The sequence below is a fragment of the Syngnathoides biaculeatus genome, chromosome 17 (genome assembly GCF_019802595.1).
Source record: "Syngnathoides biaculeatus isolate LvHL_M chromosome 17, ASM1980259v1, whole genome shotgun sequence".
Classification (NCBI taxonomy): domain Eukaryota; kingdom Metazoa; phylum Chordata; class Actinopteri; order Syngnathiformes; family Syngnathidae; genus Syngnathoides; species Syngnathoides biaculeatus.
The window spans coordinates 12,332,752-12,352,516 of NC_084656.1; the positions used below are offsets into that span (position 1 = coordinate 12,332,752).

The window sequence follows — 19,765 nt, forward strand, 5'->3', positions numbered from 1 at the left end:
CTGGGCTGAGATGGCAAGATGGATCACAGGAACGGAGGGTAGCCAGAAAGCAAAAACGAGAGGTTTGAAGTGACTGGTGAAGGGAGAAGAGAAAAATAGCCACAACAACAGTAATACAGTAGTCCCGATGATAGCCAAAATACTGGCTGGTATTAAAGGATTCAAGGTTCTGGCAAGTGGCACTGTACAAAAAAAAAGCCAGCACTTGAGATATTATGGGCAAAAGTATTGAGGGACCACATTAAATATATATATATATCTTCATTAAGGTAGTGGTTCAGTTGGAGCCATCCCAATTTGGACAAGAGGAGAGTTAACACCCTGGATTGGTCGCTGGTAAATGGCAACTCATGCAGCAATTATATCAACAGTCCCTAACTAAGGGTTCTTGGGTAATTTGATACCAAGTCTGCTCTGCTCTACATAATTTGTGGCGACAGGAGGATTTAATGCAATGAAAAGCAACTCAAATAAAATTCCCGTGGAGACATAAGAAAGATACTTGGGACATCTCCCATTACCCCAAGATGGCACTGGTTCATTGAAGAAGAAAAGGCAAGACAAAACTATTTACAACTACATTCAGCCGAATGGTGAGTTGCATTTTTTACAGTTTTTATTTCTTTCTGTGCTGGTCTGTCAAAATATCATATTATGTGAAACTGGTTGTGAACCGCCACTTTATACAAACTGAATTTTAGGTTTGTGCCCGATATTAACTTCCCACTCATATTCATAAAAGTCATATTAGTCATGGACTTTGAGCACATCAGACATCACATTTGGTTTTATTGCATTTGTTTACACAAAACATTGATGATGCACAGTCTATCAAATAAACTTTTGCCTTTCATTTCAGTTGTTGTTGTTTTTTTCATTTTATTTTACAAAAAAATCAGACAAAAAGTGCTTTACAGGGATTTTTCCATCTCAATAAATACAAGGAAACTGAGGTTCACGTTGGATCCGTTTCTTTACACGACAGCCGTGGCGCTTAATTACATGAAGGACATACCCCCCCCAACACACACCCACGCACGCAAACACACACACACACACACACACAAAAAGTCACATTTTACTAGTATGTTCCATTTTTGTCAGTTTTGTACCAATACTGTTTCACTCCAGGCAAACACAGACATTATTTTAGTCTTTTTTTCTTTTCCTTTTTTTGTCTTTATTTTAGGAATGATTAGTTTTACCCAGTATGCAGTCTGTTTCAAGAAACCTGAAATTTAAGAAATACTCCGACTTTGTGCTTTGTGGTCGTCCTTCATTTTTTTGGCATTGAAACCATTGACATAATCTGCAAATGGGGACTGAAGCTTTCCAGCACAAAAGAGTCGTGTTGCCGTGAGCTATTATGTACTGTGAGTGAATTTCATTTTGGTGGCCTTCCAAGGTCTTGCTGACCACAGTTTGAGCCCCACCACTGATCCACTGTGACAAATCTCCCACCCACCCGCTCCATTCTTTTGGAGCCCTCCTCAGGCTTCAGTCCTTCTGCTTGAGTCACTTCCACTCTTCCAAACTCCTCTTAAGTCGGAACGATTCTGCTTGTACGACATATGCTCGATGACATCACACGCGGAGTAGGCGGAATATTCCTTCGGAGCACGAAAAGGTGTTTCTCTCGCTCTCCTCCGGGTCAACTCCCCGCCGGGCCTCATGGTTGCCACCTGGGTGTCAGTGGTGGGAGGTCAAGGGTTTTGGGGAGGTTTGAGATCCGAGAAGGTCGAAGGAGCGGCTGAGTGCTAGCGGCTGAGGGGCAGCTGGGGCAGCGACATGGCCTGGTGGGGGAGACTCTGTGAGGTCAGCACAGAGAAGGGGTGACCTGAAGAACACATTTAAAAAAAGAAAAAAACAAAGAATAAAGAAAATGCTATTTGCAAGCATCAGCTCTTATATTTTATTAACTAAGACACGTTCTATTCGCTTAAACACCTTTTAAATGCTTAAACATACAGTAACGCAAAGTAGTACTGTACACTATGTACCCAATCATTGTAATGTTTTTTTCAATCCTATAAACATTTATTTTACTTGCTCAAAATTAGAGAATACACATAAAATCCCTTAATCTGGTTAATTATGGGCCATGTGAATACAAAAAAAAAGCCAAATCTGCAATGTACTGACTCCACAATAAGTGAACTGGGCTTTAGCAAGGAACACTGTTTGTATGTTTTATATTCAGAATATACAGTATAGCTACGAGTGCCCAAAAACACAGTTTTGTATTTGATTTTTAGCTTCGTGTTGAGAGCTAAAATTTGACTGACGAGTGGCCATCAAATATGCCACCGTGTTATTGAAGTGGAAAAGAAATGGCTCCTTTTTTAGAGTGGTGTAAGGCACTTGCGTGTGGGCAAGGGGAGCCAGAGTCGCCGATGCACTTTCCAACATTTAAGGAAGGGGTCAAACACACAAATGCAAAATGAGAACACTCACAAGGGGCATGGAGGAGACCGTAAGCAACCACGTTGTAAACGACTGATGCAACTGACTACAGGCTCCTGATGTCACTCATTAAGCCATACCCCTTAAAGGCAGATATCAACATGTTTGTGTGTGGTTTGCAGTTTAATTATCCATCCATCCATCCATCCATCCATCCATCCATTTTCTTAGCTGCTTATCCTCACAAGGGTCACGAGGAGTGCTGGAGCCCATCCCAGCTGTCAAATGGTTGACACCCAATCGCAGGGCACATACAGTAAAGACTGACAAACACCCGCACTCACAATCACACATATGGGCAAGTTAGAATGTCAAATTAATGTTACATGTTTTTGGGATGTGGGAGGAAACCGGAGTACCCAGACAAAACCCATCCAGGCATGCAAACTCCACGCAGGCGGGTCTGGGATTGAACCTGGGACCTCAGAACTTTGAGGTCAACGCTTTCGAGCTGATCCACCGTGCTGCCCCAGTTTAATTAGACTTTGTAAAAATAAAAAGAATTATCAGTACGCATCAATGGTTCCTTTTTTAAAATTTCTTATTTGTGTGTGGCCTATCATTGTTAGATTTTAATGTCAGTATAAATAATTGTAGCTTTTGTATTTCATTTATAAGCACACAAGAATTTAAATATAAATATATAAAAAATGTTTTGGTTTAGAATTATAATATTTTGCATCATTTACTATATAAGCAAGTTTTAATAATTGCATTTATTTAATATTTATTATTCTCAACATAAATTGCACCCAAATTTTAATGGTTGGACAGTTTTTATTTTTTAACTTGTTTTATTTGTAAATAATTATTTTTGCATGCTAAAAGTTAAGTGAGATTTGTTTTATTAATGTTTGTGGCTAACGTTTGTAATTAAAACTATACTAATTGTAATCACTATTCTATTTTATTCTTTGGATGACTTTTTTTGGAATTACTTAATCATTGTACTTTCACTTTCGTTTATTTTAAGATTTGACAGCACAAAATTGTGAATGCTGAAAGACGTACTGTCGATGTATCCGTGTAGGGCGACCATGCGCGCCCGGTCGGGGCTGCCAAAGGGGGAGTAGTGAAGTTCCTCGGGCAAGGACGAGGGTATCCTGGCCTGGGGGTGACCTTGGGGGCCCCCGCTGTGCTGGGGCGTATGCTTTTTGTGTCTCGCTCTGCAGTTTTGAAACCACACCTACGAAGAGCGATGCAAGCACACGTCACGTATCTGGGATTTTGCTTCCATTTGCACATGAGCGTACGGCACGTACTCACCTGTATGACCCGCCTGCTGAGACCCGTCATGTCGGCCAGCTTTTGTAGCGTCTGAGCGTCCGGGTTGTTGTCCTGGGCAAACTGGGCCTGCATGATCTGCACGGAGGTCACACATTGCTTTAAAGTAGCACTCGGGCACACTCGTGACGTGCAACGTGATATGAAAACACTGTTTTACAATTTGAGGATAGGGTTTGGGCCACACAAATAACCTTTAATTGAAGTGCTTATGGCGCAAATAAATCACAATGCCAAAAAAAATGTGTGAAATATACAAATAAAATTTGTAACTAATAAATGATTAATTCCTATTAGTAATGTAATTATTTGAGGCCCCATAGCTCAGTGGTTAGAGCACTGGTTTGGTAAACCAGGGGGTTCGTATCCCACTGGGGCCTCCACTCCCTGAGAAGGGTTGCGTCAGGAAGGGCATCTGGTGTAAAAATTGTGCCAAACATATATATATGCGTTCATCTGAGATGACATGCTGTGGTGACCCCGAAAGGCACAAGCCAAAAGAAACACACAGTAATGTAATTATTTATCATGAATAATGACTCAATCAAATTGTTCGTTGTATTATAATTTCAGCTTACTACTTACAACATAGCATAAAAATTAATACAGACATTATAGGTCATTGGAAAAAAATTATGAAATACTGCAACAAAGGATAGGACTCTAGATAATGAAAATGCTCAGTGGAGTGGATTAAAGAACGAAGCACAGGGTAGATGCCTACCATGCCATACTTGAGCCAACCTGCCATCAGTAACAGACTTCTTGACACCATTCGCCTTATTATAAGTAAGCGTATAATCCAAATTGCTAAGAACGTTTTCTAATTTGAGGAAAAATTACTTCACATTGCTGCTTTCATAATAATCTCAAAAGAAGGATTCATATTTGTGTCACCTGAAGCTGTTCCGCAGTGAAAGACGTGCGTGCCCTTTTGGCGGGTTTGGGCTGGTTGTCTTGCTCCGTCGGAACCGCTCCCTCTAATGTGATACCATTGCCTGAAAAACACAACAATCAGCGTATGATTAGTTTGCAGTGAATCCATTATAATGTTTCCCTCTCACGATTTTCAAATGGGACCTATGAAAATATGACTGGAGTGCGCACCACCATTCAAGTGTGAAATTAGATACAGTCAGGTCTGCAAAGGTTGAACCAAGGCAACTGGACTGTTCTTGTTTGTTGATGTCCATCCATCCATTTTCTGTAGCGCTTGTCCTCACAAGGGTCACGAGTTTCCTGGAGCCTATCTCAGGTATCTTCGGGCGAGAGTACAGGGGTACACCCCGAACTGGTCACCAGCCAATTACAGGCCAAATAGAAACAAACAATCATTCCATACTCACATCCACAACTTGTTGCAGACGTTTCATCTTAAATTCAAAAGGCTTCTTACTTTTCTTATTAAAGGACAAACATCAACAAATAAGAACAATCCAGTCGCTTTGGTTCAACCTTTGTGGATTACCATGACGTGGATGACACAGATACATCGGCAATAACAACCATCTAAATGTTTTGTTGTTCTATTAATTTGATATGTTGTTAGCCCTGTGATTGGCTGGCAACCAGTTCAGGGTGTACCATGCCTCCTTCCCGTTGACAGCTGGGATAGGCTCCAGTACTCTCCGCGACCCTCGTGAGGATAAGCAGCAAAGAAAATTGATAGATGTCGTTAGCCTTACTATTACTGTGTTTTTAAAGTAGGATATAAGGTATAAAACTGGTCAAAGAACTCTGCATCGCATAGAGATCTTTTTTTTGACTGATCAAGTTAAATATTAATATATCCTTTTAAGGACGTGGCATAGGTTCTCAATAGGCTTGAGGAATTTTAAACTGATTTCTTTCTTGCGGTAGGCACAGTTCTTGAACAGTATTCATAACAAGACAGAAAATATCCATTGTTGAAACTTTAACTTTTTTTTTTACTTGGGTTAATTTAGTCCTTTCATGAATTTAAAGAAAGAGTAATACCCAGAGAATTTTGCCCGCTTACCACTCTCAGCCGCCCGCTTGAGGTTCTCCACCATGGTGTCGTAGTGGATCCTGCACAGCACCTTTTCCTCCACCAGGCCGAACTCCTCCCCCGTGGACAGCTGCCTCTTGCACGAGTAGCACGCGAAGCACGCCAAGTGGTACGCGTTGCCCCTGGCGCGCCGCACCCAGTCGCTGGCGTAGATCTGACGCCCGCAGCGGGCACACTTAGTACCAAACCTACTGTGAGGGACAGAAGAAGAGAAGCGCTGAGGCACAGGAAACACAATTATATTGAATCAAATTGGATCCTTTGAATCATAGCGACATAATATTTGCTTGCCCCAATTTTTCTTTTTTATTATTATTATCAACATGTTTATTTTAAAAACAAAAAAGCTTTAACTGTGTATGTTATTTATATTGATGGAGGAAAACTACAGTATTACTACTGTATGTACAGTGTGTCCCGTGACGAAAATGATTTTATATTTTACCCTGAATAGGCTTCAAGGCCAAGATTCAAACCTGACAATGAGTCAGACGTGCTGAACACTATTCTCACATGCTGCCTAACTAAATTCTCTCTAGGTTTTTTTTTTCATCTATTAAACTATGAAGGAATGGAGGAACCTTGGAGGAGCATGTGGCCTCCACGAAAAGTCCCATTGTTGTGCTTTACAAAAAAAAAAAAACAATAACAACACCTGCAATTTCCTGACTGATGCCCGAAAATCATGACACACACACAGTGCAGTACATTATAGCCGTTTCCCAGCGTGGAAGATGGAAAAAAAGAAGTGGATGACATCACTCCATGGAGCGGCTGTAACCGATAGTAACAGTGAGGTCAGGCAGCATTATACAGGAAGAATCGGTATAGCTGGGGGGGGTGGAGTTCTAGGGGCACGGGGCCAGTAGATGAGGGTTTTGGAAAGAGCATATAAACATTGCGAGGACAACAAATGATTAACGACAGACGTGGCTGAAATGAGGCGTTAATATCTGAAATAAACACGTGCTGCGTATTGGAACTGTTCACGTGGGGGTGAATGTGTTTGAGGACAGAATGAGACAAACACTGTGGTGATGGAGGCACAGCAGACCCCACTCTTGCAGGTTTAATCACTGATTATAAAGCAGGGTACACGCAAAGGTTTTTAGTACTTTTAATCGATCTTTAAAATGCGATGAAAAACATTTGTGCTCTTACTGCTCCCTAAATGTGTGCGATGGACAGTCCCCGAGATGACCAACAAAGCACAATAAATACACATCATGACAATCATCAAAGCAGATTTTGGTCATCGTACCAAAGCTGACCTGCGGGAGGCAGCATGGTGCCACTTGGCATCCACACTGCTGAAAAATACAAAGAAGAAGCAAAAAGTACAAAAGTAGTAGGAATCGGAGTACATCAAGAAATCGAAAAATCTAGGCTAACGTATCATTTAACTACATTGCAAACTTTGTAATTGGTGAATGACTTATCTGAAGACTCAGGTGCGCTTCTATTTGTGTCCATCAGCGAGCTCCTTAATCGGCTATTGTTCCGTTTCATGTCGCAATCACATCCCTAACTAGGTCGAACTCGATGTTGACCACGCGGCTTAAGGATCAACCATGGGAAAAAATTGAACATGTTTGATATTTGAACATGTTTTCCAAGAAGATCAGGGAGGAAAAATCATTCTTAAACTTCACACACCACAGGATAAGGAATCCATCCATCAATTTTCTTAGCCGCTCATCCTCACAAGGGTCGTGGGAATGCTGGAGCCTATCCCAGCTGTCAAGGGGCAGGAGGCGGGGTGACGATCAGTGTTTGTAATATACTACCATAATATCGGTTTCGGGATTTGATTCAGTCACTTTTGTGGTATTGTTGATAAATCGTACCTCTGTGCAACTGAAGTGAAATGGAGTTCACTTCCTGTCAGCCAGGCAGTTCGCTGTTTACAGAATTACTGCATACATGTTTTTTGGAATGTGCGAGGAAGCCGGACAAGCCATGACCACGAGAATACATTTGTTCTGACTCGGCTTCCATCACATGAAAGTCAACTATTAAAAAAAAAAAATCTTTGGTTGTTCAACCCTTAATTGCCACTCTGACTTTACCATCCAAGATAAACAAAAACTACAATGACAACACAACACAACAGTCAATGGTCATCATATCGACTACTACTGCTACTATGACACAAAAAGCAGGGAAAAATCAAGAACAGCTACGACAGCTTCTGAGATGTGAGGAGACAAAAGCGAAGCCAAGGAAAAGGGTGAATTAGAGGAGGGTGGTACGGGGGCTCTGCAGTGGGGGAAGTACAAGGGCCGCCACTTGAGTGGGTTTTGGCAGGGAACCAGCCCACTCAAGTCCACTCCGTCTGGGATGAAAGCCCACTGTTGTGCCCTGAATCCTCACAACCGTGTTTTCCTCCTTTTCTTGATCTCCATCCATCCATACATGCAGCTATATTGAACTGATCTATTTATAGGCGATCAGAGCATGCCTGGAGGCCGCACTGACTTCCCTTGCCGGGGGATTCACGTGATATTATTATGGTGTTGGGCATACATAACAAATAATTGAAATAAGTGATCAAAAATGCATTTCATACAATATATTATTATGAGGCGCAGCTGTAGAGCGTTGTTGGCCTCACAGTTCTGAGAACCGAGGTTCAAATCCCGGCCCCGACTGTGTGGAGTTTGCATGTTTTTGTAATCGGTGCCAGCATTCCCGCGATCCTCGTGAGGATGAGCGGCTCAAAAAATGAATGGATAGCATTATGATAGAATGATTGAGTGTTACTGTATGTGTGGTTAGTATGTCTACCTTACAGTTGCAAGTTGGTAGCTGTCCTCTAAATCTCAGCTTACAGAAACATTCATGTTAGGTGCACTTTAAATTGTTCATAAAAGTGAATGTGAATGCCAGTTTGTTTGTCTGTATGTGCCCTACGATTGCCTCTGCGACCAGTTCAGGGTGCAGCCTGCATCTTGCCCAAAGTTAGCTGGTATAGGCTCCAGCATTTCTTTTTGCATATTAGGCAGATCCATCCATCCATCCATTTTCTTATCCTCACAAGGGTCGCGGGGAGTGCTGGAGCCTATCCCAGCTGTCAATGGGCAGGAGGCGGGGTACACCCTGAACTGGTCACCAGCCAATCGCAGGGCACATCGAGACAAACAGCTCCACTCACAATCACACCTCGGGGCAATTTAGAGTGTCCAATTAATGTTGGATGTTTTTGGGATCTGGGAGGAAACCGGAGTGCCCAGAGAAAATGCACGGAGGCACGGGAAGAACACGCAAACTCCACACAGGCGGGATTTGGACCCGGTCCCCAGAACCGTGAGGCCAATGCTCTACAGCTTCTCCACTGTGACATTATGTAGATTAAATAATTTAAATAAGTGACTAGGTAACAACAAAGGCTCAAAAACTGATAACATTTTGATTTTTTTTTCCAGATATGAGTTGAGCCAGCGTAAAGACGAAAAGATCAATTCAATCAGAAAATGTGCTAATGTGACTGGAGAGTAAAAATATCAAAACATGCTGACAGTGATTTACATATACATTCACACATGTACCTAAACAACACACCCCAGGTGAGTAAAAACCTGCCCGTGTAAAATCTAAATGACTGTGTTGAAGTCGCCTGAATTTGAACTAATCTTGGTAAGAATCAGAACCAGATCACCTCCAAAGACCACATGAGTATCCCGTAGGCCGGTTCTAATAATAGCTCAGCCGTGATGGGAGGAATTCCTAGAAATTTTGTAGAAGTGGTCATTTGAAAATGTAAAGATTTATAGAAAAAAGCAGCTTTGCCTCTTTTTCCTGAAAATAATGAGTCTTCACATAGTTGACTATCATTAAATATTCATAATAACATGGAATTAAAGGTAATTTGAGCAAATTGGTCATTTCAGACCTTCGCTTTAATCAGTCCTTGAAGAGGGAGCTCATATTTTCAAAAAAAAAGAAAAAGACTTATGACTCCAGAGTTAGGATTGGATATATCGGTCACTTTAAAAATACATTTAAAGGTTCTGGATTAGAATTGCCCTCTTGGACCAGTCGGATCAAACCAGTTTCAACATATGTTGCGAATAAATAAATGAAAAATTTAAAAAATGTAGCAGAATACAGAGATCATTAAAAAGACAAGCTTGCTATTAATTGGGAAATCGGCTGTATAAATACAAGAAAATATTGTCGTGTACCGGGATGGATCATGATGTAATGATAATGATTCCAGATGACCCAAAAACGGTCACACAGAACTATTTAACGAGAAATTGCACCATTCAAGGACATGATAACAAGCCTGTTGCGGTGACTACTGAGACGGTTTGCCCCAAGTCGTCACTGAAGTATTCCAATGAAGTCGTTCTGGAGACAAATGGGACTTTGTGGATTATATTATACTGCACCGGCATATCAGCATACCCCCCCCCACATCCCCCTCCTTGCTATACAGTAAAAAGCAAAACATTGTGAGGCTGAGCCACTAATCTACCATGACAGCTTGTCAGCTCCGCACTCTCAAGACAGAACCCAGAGAACGCTGCAAATCATCACTCATTCCAGGGCCCCTGCCTTTTCTATCTTCATCTCCATGTGCCCCCCCCTACCAAAACCCCCCATGTGTGTGTGTGGGGGGGGGGGTTAGTTTGGATCAGTGTTAACACCCTTTATCAAGCATCAAGTGCACTGTTAAAGAAATAATTACACATAAGAAGCTAGCTGAGTCATTTTGAAAAAAAAATCTATTTTATTCTCTGTCTCGCTCACTTTCCCCTTTTTTTAGGCAAGAAAACACATTTGTACTTTTGTAACTTGAACTTAAGTCAAAATGGGCCCCAACAGGCCTCAACAATAACAACAAAAAGTGGGCTTTGAATGACATAATGAAAAACAGTTATGACTCAAAATAAGTACAACTAAATCCATTTGTATGGATGGATTTAGTTGTTCTAAATGTAACAATGGTGATTTAAATGTTTGCTTAAACAGGGGACTTTCTGGATATTATCTGGGGTTACAATTTTCATTTTGATATGTCACATAAGTCCCTTTTTTTTGGTCCTTTTTTTTCTAAGCAGGCAGTTTTGTACAAAGGAAGGAGCTCTGTAAATAGTAATTTCACACGTGCACAATATGCAGCATTAATACAGGAAGTGTCGATTAATTGAGTACTTTGTATGACGGATGTCTTATTATCATTTTTGATGAATTCCAATCTTTCAAAAGAAAAACTTGCAATTCCGCGTGTGGCGCGTTGCCACGGAAACTCAATCACCTAACCAGAGGTGGGTTGACAAGTAATTACACACACGCACGTTTGACTCAACAAAGCTCACTCTGGAGACAGTGCGAACACCCCGATGTGCTCCTGATTGGAACAGCGATGAGACTTCCTGTGCATTTGTGTGTGTTTGTGTGTGTGAGTGTGTGAGCTCCAAAGACCTGAAATATACGTTTGAGTGGCACAGCAAGCGCTCTATGGTGCACTTGTATCCCAACACTCACACACACACCCCACCATACTTCCACCCCACACCGTTGCAACCAAAACACACACACACACACGCATAGATGGAAACACACTCTGATTTCCTGCTATTACGTCCCATTAAAGCGGCTGTCACTCCAAAGCTAGATGAGAGAGTGACATAGATGAGGAAACATCTCCAGAGGGCCAAAAGAATCTGGACAACTCACCAAGAATGCCGTTGAAAGTAACTTTTATTTAAAAAATAAAAATAAAATAAAATGAGATAAATGAGCAAATAATAAAACATATTTAACTTGACTTCTGCTTCCCAGTTAAAATGCCAATTTTCACTCCTGATGCTCAATAGAGACTTTCGCAGAAATGATAACTTGATCATATAATTCTGCAAATGACCGTTAAAATTAAGATATTGTCAAACATGGTAATTTCCATCTCTGGACTAACAAAGAATCTATTTGCAAAATCTGACAATGTTTATATATGATATGATATGATATGATATGATATGATATGATATGATATGATATGATATGATGGATTACATGAGATTAAAATATGTTAGATTATATTCCAGTAGATTACATTGTGAGATTACATTAACTCACACTTTCCACTTCAAAATTAGTATGGCCAGTTTACTAATTTTGTAATCATTTAACTCTAACCCGAAGCATAGCAAACAAAGTATAACTCGTGCAAGGTTGGTGTGTGCATAATTTTTTTTAAACTCATAAATAACACTCACCCATTTAAATTGCTTATTGGAAGACTTCAAATTTCACAGATCCTAAATATTGACGTACACGCCAAACCCATTTTAATTACGGCATTTATGCCATCTTATATAGTTAAAGCATGTTGATATTTGTCTATATTTAGTTTATACTATATTTTTAACTGTTGAGCTGATTGTTTTTATCTGATCGGTGTGGTTCTACTGGGTCACGATGAAGCACTCTCCCCTTGCTCAAGTGGCCGGACGATTTTGTTTCATGAGTTGAGTGTGTGGCTGAATTATACGAGGCAGTGTCACACACATGACCTCGCTGATGTCGACAAATCTAATTATTGTATTATCGGTGGCGAACATACAGCCCGTGGGCCATATATGGCCAGTCAGGACATTTAATTGCAAATGTGATTCTAAAAGCAAGTAAAACTTCAGAGAAACAGGTTTTTTAAATAAAAGGCCCCAGATGATCATCCACATTTGCTCAATAGTTGCATTAAAGTTTTTGGTATGACCCTCAAGGGGCTTTCTACAAACTTGGAATGGACCCCGAAAAAGATTACAGTCGTTGCCAAGCTGCCAATAATTGACTTAAAGGATTTACTGTAAAAGTTCATTGGCAATGATGGCATAACGTCTCGCCATGTGACAGCCATTTGTACCTTTCCTGACCACTTCTGCTGCTGGAAGGCGCTCGCATACGCTTAACGTCTGCTTTACATATTTAATAATGGCTCACAGTCCCGGCCTGAGCGGGGAGGGAATGTTGAAACGGAAAGGGGTCAGCTCGAGTATTAGTATGACCCCGGCAGGGAAAACAGAAATGTGTGTTGTGAAAATAATAAAAAGAGAAAATGATTGACAGCTGCTGGACGTGCATAAATAAACACAGACCCCAGGGTGTGTTTGTGTGACTGTGTCAAGCGAGGTGATATACAGTACATGTGCGCAATACTTGACACACACTAGTAGCCCGTGTGGATTGAAAGGCCAACTTGTCTGTGACTTCGGGATAAGAATCACATTCAGATCACAAAAAAGGTGCTGACCAGGCACTCGGGGCGGCCTAATTGCAGGTCTGGAGGTCTGGGCTGGAGGACGACTAATTGCCGGTGATTATAAACCTCAGCGCCGTGGGTTTTTGTGTCAGGTTTCGATCACACACTGACATTTGTGTCCTTACGCCAGGCGTCGCGCGCAGGCCAAAACACCAACATATGAAAACACCGATTCGCCAAAGAATCACTGCCTACGTCGAGTTCGGTTCTGTTTTAATTTTTCATTTCCATTTCATCTTAAATTTTTGTTCAGGAATAGTTTTTATTCAACCTGTATGGGCACTACAGTTTAACTGGACTAATTAAGTACATGCTTTTATTTTCCTATATTTAAATGCAAGTGATCATTTCCATGCAGTGTGAGAGTGACTTACAATAGCATTAAATGTACTTTTAGGAATAAAACCTCAAACTCGTTTTGGATGAATACTTGGGCCCACTATGCTACTACTTATTGTTGGTCGTGATGGTGGTAATACCAATTTATTTTTTTCGATGTGATACTTGCTGTTAAAAAAAAAAAAAAAAAAACTTTGAAAGCCACGATTCCAAAACACAAACACCATAACCTCAGCATAAATTATTGAGACCAGACAAGAATTTACTAGAAGAAATTATGAGCCTGCGTGATGATTAATAAAACATCTTTCAGCGTTTTACTCAACCCAATAAAAAGTCATTCACAACCACCATTTTGGCTACAGACTGCTCAAATACTCTAGGACCAATGAACACACACACACACACACAGCACAACTCTAAGCCTTCAAATACAACACATAAATTGTAAAAGGTGTGATATAATTTCTGTCTGTCGCACGCAATCCAAATCCAAATCGTGCGCTCACAATTGAAGGCACTCATGCTCCTCCTCCTCGTCCTCCGAGATGCAAAAGTGACAACACCCTGTGTTTGTCCCTGACTGTGATTGCATCATGCATGCATGCATTTGGGTGGTTGCTGTATCCTTCAAGATTTTATGCATGGAAAACAAATGCCCCCCCACACCCACCCCCGACACACACACCACAAATCATACTTTTTTGGAGGTGGGTGAGTGGACAGTAATAGTCTTCTGACATTAATTATTGTATCCTTTTACAAATGCAATTCACTTGTTTATTGTGTGTTTGCAGTGCTAAAAGCTGACAACAGCTCTGACCTGGATTTCAGTCCCAAAAATTGTTTTGAAATTTCAATATGATTGTAGCTGAATGAAGTAAAAAAAAAAGGTGAAAAAGGAGAAACTCTTTGTTTTCCTGCCTCTACAATGCTGTGTCTTGAAGTCATTTCCCAAACTTGTAACCACCCCCCACCCCTTGTTTTGAAGACACAGTTTGAAGACAAGTCTTATGGCAATGTTTTGTCAATATCTTTATCATTATTTACATTTTACAATTATATCTACATAGGCTACATTTGTCATGCAATAATATACGCAGGAAAATGAGATGACATCTACAAATATTATTAACTTGATTGGTTAATTTACATTTTAGCAATGTATTCGATGATGGAAATGGTAAAGAATTATTACATTATTGTGCTTTTGTATTTTTTTTATATATATTGTGTTCCAACACCTCATTTTTACAAATTATCCTATTGCTGAATTTTATTTCATTTTAAATGTAAGATGGATTTATTTTTCAAACAAAAGGAATACTGGGCCTAAACTAAATATGTACAACTGATTGTTGTGATTTAAAACTTATGCTGATAATATTTATTAATTAATGATTCATTCTGTGATTTATTTTAGGATATTAAAACAAAATAAATGAAGTGATATTTTATTGTTTCTTTATAAAGTAAAAAGCATACGTTTCCTTTACTGGAAGGAACCAATATGTCTAAGGAGAAGGGGGGACTCGTTCTCGATGAAGGTTGAAATGAAAATGGAATACAGTACAGCATCTTGACTTTTTATTATTTGTATTACATGTGTAGCCTATTATGCATATTATTTTAGTTTTAAAAAATTAAAGGATCAAATCAAACTGCACAGTTTCAAGCAATGTAATAAAATGCCCCCCGTGGGCCGTGGCCTATTAAAGCCTAATTTGTCAGCATAAGAGATGCAATGCGCATGTGAAGCGCGTGCGCGTATGCGTGCGTCGCTACCACAGCGCGGACGCGCGCGTGCACGTGTCTTGATGAAAGAGGCAGCGACAGAGAGAGAGAGGTGTTTTGCAAAATGGCGTGGCACAGTAAACTTACCCTACCTGAAATAATCCATTTTGCAGAAGATCTCCTTGTTCTTGATGTAGCAGCTGCTGTGCTGACGTAACGACGTCCGGCACACCGAACATTCCAGACAGCGTACGTGCCAGATCAGGTTGTTCACCTGCGCCACGCACGCACAAAAACCAGATTGGCCTTTTTCGTTCGCAAACCACAACACGAAATGACAATTGATCAAAACTGCGATTTGCATTCGGAGCCATCTTGAGGATGCGAAGGAGGATGGGGTTTTGCGGCTGATTTTCTTTTCATTCATATTTGTAAATAGTTTTTTTTGTTTTTTTTTTTAAAAAAGCTTTTGTTATGATTGAACGGCAACGTCGTGTGACTTATCTTTGCTGGCATTTCAAGAAACGAAGAGCTGACAAAATATCAAGAACGAATGTCATGTTTCTTTGACCTCGATAAGACTAAAATATTACGATTGTTATTTTGGGAGTTGAATCCGTGAGAATAAATATCCACCATCGAAATGTGCTAATCACGGTCTGTATGATAAAATTAATAGCAGTAATAGGCATACTTAAAAAAAGAAAGAAAGAAATATAGCAGGCACCTCAACTATTCAGCCGAGTCAATAAATACTAACGTTTGCTTACAGTTGAAGAATTCGTAGAAAAATCGAATCGTTTCATTTAAAAAATGTATTGTATTAATGGAGAAATATTTGCAGCACGATTTGGCCACATCACTTTCAAAAACATTCAAAATTGCATGTAAATATAACGTTCTGATTCGAATTCCTCAATAAACGTCGGACTCTTTTATGTTTTCAATTATGTTTACGTGGCAACGATGTCAAGCCCAGTTGACTATTTTGATGCGTGAATTATTCGTTAAAATCGTTTTGACGGGGCCAGTCTAATATCGTTTTGATGTAGTGGACTGTAACAGTGTTGGAATTCAAATGTGTGTCAAGCGATAAGGACGACGGGAAATTGTTTCGACTAAAAAAGGGGAAGAAACGAGTGATGACAGACAGCTTTGGCAAGCTTTAAAAAGACACACACACACACAACATGTATGTTGTGACTCCAGTCTCCAAAACATTCCTCTGCAATCCAACTTGAAATCTCACCGTGAATGAGCTCCGTTTTCCCGTTTGCTTTTGAGTAAATGTCTTAAAGCGGATCGGTCGCCATCTTTGTAGTTTTCTCTTTTTCTTTTCTTTAAAGCCTCGATCAAGCTTGGGAATAATTGGGGGTGAAGTGCGGGTGGCTTACCTTGAGCAGGTATCGGTCCAGGATCTCCAGGCCGCAGCTGGCGCAAACGTTCTTGCCCGTGGAGGGCACCGAGCTGCAGGCGGTGGAGCTGGGGGAGCACACGGAGGGCGTGGACGGCGTGCTCGGGGACGAGCGCGTATCCTCCCGCTCCATGTTGGACCGCTGGGACTCCGCGTCCGACTGAGACTGCGTGGGGAGAGGGAGCGTGTGGGGGTGTTGGGGGGGGGGTGCAAGAATCAAAATCCAGTCCCACACACACAGACCCGCGCGCGCTCGTTTCCACGTGAACATTAATCCAAACATATGGAAACATATTGTGAATTTTCCACGTTTAATTAATACTCAAAATTATAAAATGACAAAAAATATTTTTTATTCTCATTTTAAATGATTAATAAGTATTCTTTACTGTCCCTGTATTACTCCGTTTGTATTATTTATACATTATACATACTGTATTGTTTTTACATGATTATTTTCTTTTACAATGCAAGTTGTATTATTTAAAATTACAATTTAATTTATTGAAAGCAGAAATCACAAATTGGGGGGGGAAGCACGTGGTTCATATGCGGAACCAGTTCACAATGTGCAAGTATTAAAATAAAAACGAGTTAAACATTATAAAATGATGTATTATAATAATTATTATTATTTTTATTATTATTGCACACGCAAATACGCACAATCAATATCACATTAAACATGATTGCGTGATCCATGGTGCTGGGGAAGTAATTCACCGTGCACTTTTGTATATATACATTTACATTTCATATTTCATTCGTGCATTTTTCTTTTAATTAAACAAAATGCACATACCCTCCAAACACTGTGTAATTCTTCATCATTTTAACCCAAATAAAATTGTTCCATTAATCGGAGAAATACCTCTCCATTTTTTGGTTGTCTGTTTTGTATTAAATTAAATGCGCACACGCGCACACAAGTATAAAAGACGCAGGAGAAGAGGAGCGTTCTTACCATTTGCGTGTGTTTGGAGTCCACACTGCAGCCCGCAACACTCTGGCGCTCGCTGGCGATCACCTACAACAACAGCCGAATCTAAATCTTCATCATGCACTTTTCCACGGGTGTCATCCACCCACCCGCGTGGATCTTCTGCTTTATACACTCGCCTTAATAAACGCGCGACACCCCCGTAACACACTCCCTCCCCTTTGGCAACAATAATAACAACACCCCCCCCCCCCAAAAAAAAAGACACCTTTAAATGAAGCGAGCTCAAATTGGCTTCCCGGAATAATCGCGTTTTCCCTTGCAATCCCAGGACACGCGTCGTGATGGGGGGAGGGGGGGGGTGCAAAGGGGCAAACTACCTGCAATTACAAATAGCTGGCGGAGAAGAGGCTGCACAAGTGTCTATTTCATGTGTCAATCAGGAAGCAAGCGACGGGTCACGCAAATGTGAGCCCCCCCCCCCCCTCCCGCCAAACACCCACACGTACTTAAATGGTTGTAATTAAAGTATTTTTTTTAACACAAGTGCTGGCGCGAGCAACAGCTGACTTGTTTGTGACATTACAGTAAACGACAGACCTCCACTATGGATAATGCAAAATAAGCATCTAAAATAATATTTTGTTGTTGTTTTTTTTTACCTGCTTGGTGGTGGACAGAACCGTGTTGCCCTCAGACAGAGGGGACAAAACTTCATTTTTCCAGTACATGAATCCCCCGGAGCCTCACAGCGAGCAGCGGCAGCACTCAAGCCGGGGAAAAGTCGTCGATGGTCGGCCAGCGGACTTTCGGGCATCCGATGTTCCCACCCGTCGCGTTCCCTCCACGTTTTTTTTTTTTTTTTTTTTTTAACCCGGCTCTGTCGTTCGCTTCCCGGCTTTAAGAACGCGGTCTCTCCCGATGCTCTTCTTGTGTGGTGAAGCAAAAGCGCGCTTGTCTAGTAATAGTAGAAAGATATGCATGCACGCATGCATGTATGTATATGCACCCCCTCCCCTTCTGGACTGCACCTCTTCCCTCACTGGTGGGATGGAGTTGTGACTTTACAGGAAGTGGCGCTTGCACGCAGCTTCTTATTCCTCCACGCAAACGCTTTCCAAGGTGCAGTGGAGAAGGTGGGGAGGCTGCGAAGAAGAAAGTTAGGCTCTGTGGCCTGCCCCTCTTTGGGAGGGAAAAAAAGGAGGAGGGTGGACTAATGCAGATTTGCATATCTCGAGATTAACCAAGAAAAACAAGAAATAAAACATTCAAAAAATAGAGATCAGGAGTTGTACTATATCATTGGAAATAATCAGAATAACGTGACTACGAGAAATGCAAAGAATGTTGATGGATGTTTGCTTTTTGGATTCCTTTAAATCGACACGTGGCATTCAAAGCAAATAAATGTACTCCCTTATTCAAATCGAATTAACAGAAATGAATTTATTTCGAACGTTCTGTATGAGTTGGAAACCGAAAACATTCAGTTGCTAAATTGTGACAAATGGCTGGAGATTGCTGCGGAACCAGCAATTTAACTGGACCAATAATGTTTTGTACGTTATATTTTCTTATTTTTCAGGCAAAAAAAATGACGCGTGCATGAGCTCACCAGAGTTTACACTGTCCCCAAAAATCCACAATCACAATCGTTAACCAGATTCACAATTTTCAAAACAATCTTATTCGTGTGGGACGTTGAAGAACCGACATCGTTAGGATGCTTGCCAGCAATAGAACTCACAAAAGTGTTTTTAGTTGCAAAGGGATAGGATTTGGTTACTCCTTAGAGCACTATCACAAATCTGCTATATTGGATGCAAGTTGTAAGCATTAGTATGCACACCCTTCGGTCCGGGTTAATATATATAATTTACACAGGAAACGAAATCAATTGTATTAGGCTAAATGGATGTCCTCTTCGGTTTAGCTCGTTATTTGGACTACTCATCATAATGAATTGACGGGTGTTTAAAAGCAACTTTGGGCTATCAAAACATTTTCAATAATCCACCAGAAAATAAATGGGGCAGATATATGCATTGCCCTGATTAAGAATTTATGTGTGTATACATATTTATATAAAATAGGGGACAAAAAGGATTATCACCTCCTTTGTATTACTTAAAAAGTAATACAAGAGCAAAAATTGGAATTAAAAAAGTGAATAAATAGCAATTCAATTTCTGTTGCTGAGCCCAAATTCGATAAAAAAAATAGTGTTAGGATAACATCAGACACATTCATCTCAACTGGGTGCACAAAAGACTTCTTTCACAACGGGGCAATTTT

General features: G+C 40.6%; 1 protein-coding gene across 2 annotated transcripts; it reads right to left on the bottom strand.

The window, feature by feature from the left end:
- Window positions 1–805: 805 nt before the first annotated feature.
- lhx6a (LIM homeobox 6a) lies at window positions 806–18,621 on the bottom strand. Of its 2 annotated transcripts, none has more exons than XM_061800840.1 (9): window positions 18,133–18,621; window positions 17,495–17,557; window positions 16,511–16,696; window positions 15,269–15,390; window positions 5,747–5,964; window positions 4,645–4,745; window positions 3,730–3,825; window positions 3,475–3,649; window positions 806–1,837 (listed from the first exon to the last, which is right to left on the bottom strand). In XM_061800840.1, exons 1-9 carry the CDS (start codon window positions 18,199–18,201, stop codon window positions 1,758–1,760), a joined length of 1,110 nt encoding a protein of 369 aa, XP_061656824.1. In that variant the 5' UTR covers window positions 18,202–18,621; the 3' UTR covers window positions 806–1,757. The 2 variants fall into 2 exon arrangements, with proteins under 2 accessions (XP_061656824.1, XP_061656823.1); XM_061800839.1 differs by having other exon boundaries at window positions 808–1,837; window positions 5,747–5,967; window positions 18,133–18,619.
- Between the last annotated feature and the right edge of the window lie 1,144 nt (window positions 18,622–19,765).